The 7,980-nt window shown below is 46.6% G+C and overlaps 1 protein-coding gene across 1 annotated transcript; it reads left to right on the top strand.

The window, feature by feature from the left end:
* Window positions 1-5,913: 5,913 nt before the first annotated feature.
* Window positions 5,914-7,616, top strand: LOC147747119 (uncharacterized). The gene is made up of 2 exons (XM_086936166.1): window positions 5,914-6,340; window positions 6,694-7,616. The coding sequence occupies exons 1-2, from the start codon at window positions 5,914-5,916 to the stop codon at window positions 7,614-7,616; spliced, it is 1,350 nt and encodes a 449-aa protein (XP_086792292.1).
* The last annotated feature ends 364 nt before the right edge of the window (window positions 7,617-7,980 follow it).

Raw genomic sequence — 7,980 nt, 5'->3', positions numbered from 1 at the left:
GGCAAATAAATTTGTCACCCTGAAAAGTGCACCTGCTACAGGCCACCGGGCCATCTAACTGCACCGGAAATTTTGATGGACAGGTTATCATATCCTCCCAAGCACCGGATGCAATCCTCCGAAAGTTATGGAGTTCCGCTGAGGTGTGAATGCCAAAGGAAGAGAGGGGGTCCCGAGCCCTAGCCTCGTACTGCCACGGACGGGCGCAGACGGGCTTACCTTTGGCGCGCCAAAAGCGCGGCCGCTGCCCGCGTCCGCTGCGCAGAGGCATCCCTGTATTCTTTTATGATGCCGCCGCTCTCGTCAGCTGATTGCGCCACGTCCCTCCGCCCCGCCTTCAAGGTGGGCGTAGCGTGAGCCAATAGCGTAGAGGGGAGGTGTGGTCTCCACGCCTAATTGGCGGAGCACCGTGGAATCCTGGACTCCAAATGTGCAGTGAGTTTTTAAAAGTGCAAAATGCAAACACAGGAAACCAAAAGATAAACTATTTTAAAATTCAGTTAAGCAGGGTAGGAGAGACATAACTCCCGGCTTTCCGCCTCAGGAGTGTCAGAGTGGGGCGAGCCTGGCTTGAATTCCTTCTTTTATGATGCCGCCGCTCTCGTCAGCTGATTGCGCCACGTCTCTCCGCCCCGCCCTCAAAGTGGGTATAGCGTGAGCCAACAGCGTAGAGGGGGGGTGTGGTCTCCGCGCCTAATCGGCAGAGCACCGTGGAATCCTGGACTCCAAATGAGTGAGTTTTTAAAAGTGCAAAATGCAAACACAGGAAACCGAAAGATAAACTATTTTAAAATTCAGTTAAGCAGGATACGAGAGACCTAACTCCCGGCTTTCCGCCTCAGGAGTGTCAGAGTAGGGCGAGCCTGGCTTGAATTCCTTCTTTTATGATGCCGCCGCTCCAGTCAGCTGATTGCGCCACGTCCCTCCGCCCCGCCTTCAAGGTGAGCGTAGCGTGAGCCAACAGCGTAGAGGGGAGGTGTGGTCTCCGCGCCTAATCGGCGGAGCACCGTGGAATCCTGGACTCCAAATGAGTGAGTTTTTAAAAGTGCAATATGCAAACACAGGAAACCAAAAGATAAACTATTTTAAAATTCAGTTAAGCAGGGTACGAGAGACCTAACTCCCGGCTTTCCGCCTCAGGAGTGTCAGAGTAGGGCGAGCCTGGCTTGAATTCCTTCTTTTATGATGCCACCGCTCTCGTCAGCTGATTGCGCCACGTCCCTCCGCCCCGCCTTCAAGGTTGATGAATGATGGCGCAACCCCTCCCCCGACCTTGCCATGGGGATGATTGGCCTGGAGGATATCAAAGGCGGAGGGTAATGCGGCTAAAATATCAGGAACCGACTCAGCGGTGAGGCAATTTTCAGAAACACAGCGGGAGCATTGCCATACCTTACTTGCAAATCATCCTTTGCACCATCGACAATGAAGGCCCAATGTCTCTCATGGAACATATCAACTTCCGACTACAAATTGATGCTAACACCAAGGTAAGAAGCACACTCGCCTATGGACCCCAACCAGTTTTCTGCAACACCATTTTCAATGTCATCGCCCCTCTTGCCATTGACTCTCACCACTATGTCCTGCCCGGCGATCTCAATTTCCACATTGATGACCCTCACAATGCAACCTCTACCTCCCTCCTGGAGAACCTCAACAGCATTGACCTCACCGAAGTAGTCACCGATCCAACTCAGAAATTCGGAAACACACTTAACGACATCTTTACCTCCAGTGACAGAATCAAACTCACCATGGCTTAGAATTCACCTGGACTGACCACGCCATCATGCACTTTACCATCTCAAACACCCAGCATACCTCCACCAAGCAACACAGCTCCACCCACCGCAGCTGGGTCAAGGTAAACAAGACACAATAGACCAAGGCTCTCAGCACCCCACAACTGGAAACCTCAACAGAGCTTGACCAGGCCCTCCAGAACTTCTACGCCTGGATCAACAAATGCACAGACAGAATTGTCCCACTGAAACCAGCAAAAACCAACAAAACCTCTAACGTAGCTGGCTTGAACACCCTAGAGCTTGAAACTATCAAGCTCAACTGCTACAGACTCGAGAAGAAATGGTGTGCCACTAAGGACTCCTCCGACAGAGCCACTCACAAAGCAGCCCTCAGTGACTACCACTTACGCATCAAGGAAGCCAAGAGAGCAGTCATCACTGACCGCATTGACACTGCGGCTAACAAGATAAAAAAAACTCTGCAAAATTGTCAATGAACTCTCCAACTAGGCAGCAACACCATATACCCCTCCCAGGAGCTCTGTGATACCAACTTTCACAGCAAGATTGTCACCATCTACAACAACTTTGACCCCCAACACACCACCCTCAGCCTCAACAAGCACAACCAAGCAGCGAAGACCAGCCAAAGGATAACACCTAGTCTCCACTCACCACTCAAACTACCACAACTATCATGTCGTCCATCCACTCCGGGGCAACCACCAACCCCTGCCCCCTATCTTTTCATCCTCAGAGTCAACTCAATTAGCACAGAACTCCCCAGCATCCTCAACTCCTCCATCTCCACAGCAAACTTCCCGGAGGGATGAAAACATGCAAGGATCAGACCACTCGGTAAAAAACCCTCCAGCGACTTCAAAATGTACTGACCAATCTCCCTGCTTCCCTACCCAGCCAAAGTTCTTGAGAAAGCCATCAACCAACAGCTCACCGAATACCTGGAACTCAACCAACTACTCAACGCTTCACATTCAGGATTCCGTGCCAACCACAGCACAGAGAACATGCTGATTGCTGCCACAAACAACATCAGAACCCTCCTAGATTGCGGATAAACTGTGGTCCTGATCCTCCTCGACCTCTCAGCTGCATTTAACACTGAATCCCACCACACCTACATCAGCAGACTCCACAATGTCAGCATACAGCAAAATACCCTTAAGTGGATCACCTCCTTCCTCTCAGAGCATTTGTCTGCCTCCCTTCACCTCTGCACCCAAGGATATCATATGCAGCAGACCCTAAGGATCATCCCTCAGCCCCACCCTGTTCAACATCTACATGACACCCCTTGCAGATGCAGTCCGACACTCAACTTACCCTCTCACTTACCAACGACCCCTCCAACGCCATACCAACTTCTGCAACTCCATGACCAACGTAGCCAAATGGATGAAGGACAGCTGCCTCAAACTCAACCCCAACAAAACAGAAGTACTGATCGTTAGTGAGAACAGCTCCGCATGGAACCACAGTTGGTGGCCTGCGGAACTCAGACCAACACCCACACCGACGGATCATGCATCATCCTCAACAGCCAACTAACCATAAAACGACAAGTCAACGCAGTTACCTCCTCCTGCTTCGACACCCCCCACAGAATCTTCAGATGAATCCTATTCAACACCAAAAAGATAGTCACTTGCAACACAAGGAATTTGTTAAAAAAGGGGGCTAAGTTTGACAGTTCATTGGGTGATTACAAAATTGAAGACGTTTTTGTGGGGCATCACCTTTTTTAATCAAGACTGATAACAAAACCTTATGTGAGGTTTTTTCCAGTAAGGGTATAGATTTTATTTCACCTAGGATTTCCAAATGGGTTGTAAGTCTACAAGCTTATGACTTTTGTGTGAAACATATTCTGAAAATGTGGTGGCTGATACACTTTCTAGATTAGTTGCCATCACTAATAGTGATCCTCATTCTGATACTGAACTAAATGATTTATCTCTCAACAGGTCGTCTGATTTTGTTTGTGAAATTGTCTATGAAACTATCTCACGTGAACAATGGCATGAAGCTTGTCGGAAGGATAAAGTGCTTCAGAATGTAATCAATCTCATTTGTAACCATGGGCGGTGAACTCCGCTTCTCTCACGGAGTTTGCAAAGTCTGCGTTACGCGGACATCGCGGAGTTCCGAAAAACTCAGCTTCACAACGTTTTTTTCCTTGCTCGCGTTCGTCAACGTCAAGTTGGCGACCTTGAGTGAGGAAAATCAACCTCCCGGACAGATTGTTCCTCGTGCACGATCGTCAACAACAAGTTGGCGAGCGCGAGCGTGGAAAATCAACATCCTGGCGAGATTTCTCAATGCAGGGGGGTCAGGTTTCTCATTGCGAGTGGTCGCGTATGCGGGCAACAGTTCGCGTTGAGAAACTGCCCATTTGTATTGAGAAAGCTGCCGTTCGAGTAAAAATCTACTTGCGCTGCAGAAAAGGAACGCAGGGACCGCTCGCACTGTGCATGGTGCCATTCGCAATGATTGCACAGTGCGGACAAGCATGCATCCGGCACTGTGCAAGCACTGCGATGCATTTTTCTATTGTACTCCGCCGCTCGCGGAACTCCACTTAGTGCGGCTGGGTTTTTCTTGCACTTTGCGGAGTTCCGCGTAGTGCAACTCTGCAAACTCCACCCTGCGTTACTTATTTGCTCTGGTTGGTCTAATAAACATCAAGATGAATCATCTTGTAATGAGTTTTGGAGTGTGAGGGATCAACGTTCCTCTAGTGAAGAGTTATTGTTAAGAGGTCATAGACTTGTACCTCCAGTCGTCTTGTGTGGAGAATTAATGGAACTATCTCATAAATCTCATTTGGGCATTTCCAAAACAAAGGGAAGGTTACGATCTAATCATTGGTGGCCTGGTATAGACCTACAGATTGAACGTCTTGTGAGAGTGTACAATGTTCTATCAGTGAGAAAAGTATGAAGACCAGAACACAACCCATGGTAACTCGCACACGCCCAAGTGGTCCATGGAAAGACATTGCCTTGGACATTCTGGCCCCCATTCAGGGTGATGGCATTGACACTTTTGTCACTGTTGTCATAGATCTTTACTCCAGGTGGCCAGAGATTTGTTTCTCTAGAGCTCCAGAACTGTAATCAATTTTCTTAAAGATTTGTTTAGCAGGGAAGGGTTACCTGAGTCACTGCTTACTGACAATGGTGTACAGCTTGTCTCGAAAGAAATGGAGGAATTTCTTTTGGGGTGTGGTGTTATACATAAGAAATGTACTCTTTACCATCCTGAGTCTAGTGGAACTGTTGAAAGGTTTAATTGCGTCTTGAAGGAGATGATCTCGTTGGCAAAGAATAATTGTCTCAACTGGAAAGATCAGGTACTAAAAAGGATTGGAATATACAGATATACTCCTCACACAACCACGGGTAAAACTCCTTTTCTTTTATTTCGTGGAAGAGAACCTGAATCCTTCTTACAATCTCCATGGGTGAATACATTTCTTTCCAGCAAGCATGGCATGCTGTCAAAAACACTAAGGTTGTTGTGATTAATTTTGTCGTGATAAAAAAACCTGGTTGGTTTGTGACTGGTTTCAAATTTACCAAACCCTTAAAGGTCAATAAATTGTTTCATAATGCAGTCAAAACTTCTGACCACAGAGTATGGAATCTTGGCAGAGTTGTTGTGTGCAAGGGAAGGAAGTTGGATTGTGACAATGATTCTAACGATGATGGTAGTGAGGCTGGAAGCAAACGAGATGTGGTTTTGAGGAGGAGGTCAGAACGATGAACTCGTCTTCCTTCATACTTAGAACGCTAGGGGGCACATGCATCAACATTTCCTTTTGCGATTCCTAATTTGCGAAAAATAAGAAATGGCGAATAAGGAATCGCAAAATGGAATGCATCAATAAAATCGCTATTTTTTAGCGAATCTGTAAAAATCGAAATTTTTACCGATTTGCTTGATTTTTGAGATTCTTTATTTGCGAATTCACACTTTGCGAATTCGCAAATTGCGATTTACCCATATTGCTGCATTACTATGTCATCACACCCAGGAAGCAAGGCCACTGATTGCACACACCTGTTCTTAGGGAGAGCTGGAAGAGAGACAGTTGGCAGTAGGAGCAACTGGAGCTGAGTCTGAGCCAGCAGCAAAAGGGGAAATGGCCTCAGAAAATGTTGGAGAAGAACTACAGGCTAGGAAAAGAAAGATTACATTTAGTGACCAGGAACTTGAAATTCTGATTGAGGAAGTAACTATGAGGCAGGACCAGTTTTTTGGGAAACAATCATTAAAAGTGCCTGAAGCTGTGAAGAGAAAACTATGGCTTGCAATCCAAGCAAAAGTTAATGCTGTGGGGGTTGCCCACCGTGACATAAACAATTTACAAAAGCGCTGGTATGACCCGCACAGTCGTGCAAAGGAAAGGATTGCCAACAGGATAAAGGCAGCCAAAAGGACCGGCGGTGGACCATCCAGGGATAGGCCTAATACCCCCCTTGAGGACTTGGTGGAAGGCACCCTTGCAACAGAGGCAGTTGTTGGAGTCATAGACATTGAAACCTCAGAGCATGTTGGCACATCTAAAGGTAAGAACACAACATGTGTTTTGCATGCAAATGTGAGTGTAAGAGACCCCTAAGGTTGTTGCAATTGCTAAGAAATTATCCTCCTTATGTAGTAATTGGTATGTATGAAATAGCAGTATCTAGAAACACTTGTACTTACTGTACCAATGCATCATGGGAGTTGTTGTCAATTATACATTTTAGTGTGAAGCACTTAGGCAATGAGTTTAAAAGTGAATATTGCACATTATAAATGTAATAATAGCAGACATGGCATGCTAAATATAGGTATTTATTTGTAATGTACTTCATTTTGCGCAGTCACAAGTGCAAAAGAAAAAAGTAACAGACTGTTTGCACTATTTTAATCATAGATACAGAACAGGATAGTAATGCAAATGAAGGGGCCGAGTTTCACAGTCAGGACTTTCAAGACACAGATGACTCAAATGCAGCCACATCTTCACCCACAATGCAACGTAGAAGTCATAGAAGCAGAGTGCGCCAACTGCAGCAGTCAGAGAGTGAGGGTGACCTGAATGTACATGTCCCAGAACAACAGGATGCTCCAACCCCAGCAACCCTACATACACAGCAGTGCAGGCGGAGTAGGTTGCAACAGTTCTATATGCGCAGGCCACGACCTTCACAGAATCAAACAGCAGAAGATGATGAGAGGAAGGCCAGTGTTGTGGAAGTTAGAATCCTTAAAGTCCAGCGCCTGCAAGGCAAAGTCATATGTGTCATGAAGGGTAACATTGTTAAAATCAGTCATGACATTGGTGCCATACACAACTGTCTTCAGCACATGTCAAATGTGATTGAGAAAGGCCAGAGAGCAACAGCTGAGAAACTGGACCGTGTGGCAACAGCAATGGAGACACTGTTTACAACAATACAAGCGCAGCAATTAGCAAGTGACCGTGAGCATCATAGGGCAATGTCCAGCATGCAGGGGTACACCAGGGCAATACATCGTCTTTCCCACACTGCTGCTCAGCTTTCCAAACGTACAGTTGCCATGCAATTGGAGATATCACATTGTTGTGGAGATGTTGCCAGGGGAATGATGACACTCAGGAATGTAGTAGAGGGTATGCAAAGTGAAGCTGCAAGTGGAAGCCTACTACATGGTGGTGGGAGTGATGGAGGCGCAAATGTCAGTAGCCTACTTGAACCTGCTGTGCCTGGGGGACGCCGTAGCACCAGCAGAAGACAAGACAGTGCAGACAGCCCAACTACGGTTGATGGGAGAAACAAAGGAAAGGTTTCAGGGGTGCGTGGACGCAAGAAGTAGGATATGACTTAATAACCCTCATAGCTTTGAAACAAAGAACGTCTGAAGAAAATGCATTGCTATGACTATGAACAGTAAATGCCTTTTAATTTGCTGTCAGCACACTACATGCACTAAGAATTCCTAAGTACCCTGAATCCATGCTGAAAATTGTTCAATAAAAAGATTACAGTTATGCACAAAAATGTGTTGTGTGGCTCTTACCTCTGTCAAAAGTAATGTTGAGTTATCTCTGCCCTTCTTCTTCTCCCCTCTGCTGCGTCAGGTCCACGTAGTCTTGGTTGTGGTTGTTGAGGCTGGGTATCAATGTGAGGTAGTACATCATCCTCCTCCAGTTCTATGCCTCTACTAGTGGCTAAGTTGT

The sequence above is a fragment of the Lissotriton vulgaris genome, chromosome 1_1 (genome assembly GCF_964263255.1).
Source record: "Lissotriton vulgaris chromosome 1_1, aLisVul1.2, whole genome shotgun sequence".
Lineage (NCBI taxonomy): Eukaryota > Metazoa > Chordata > Amphibia > Caudata > Salamandridae > Lissotriton > Lissotriton vulgaris.
This window is presented reverse-complemented; position numbering and strand designations above follow the sequence as displayed.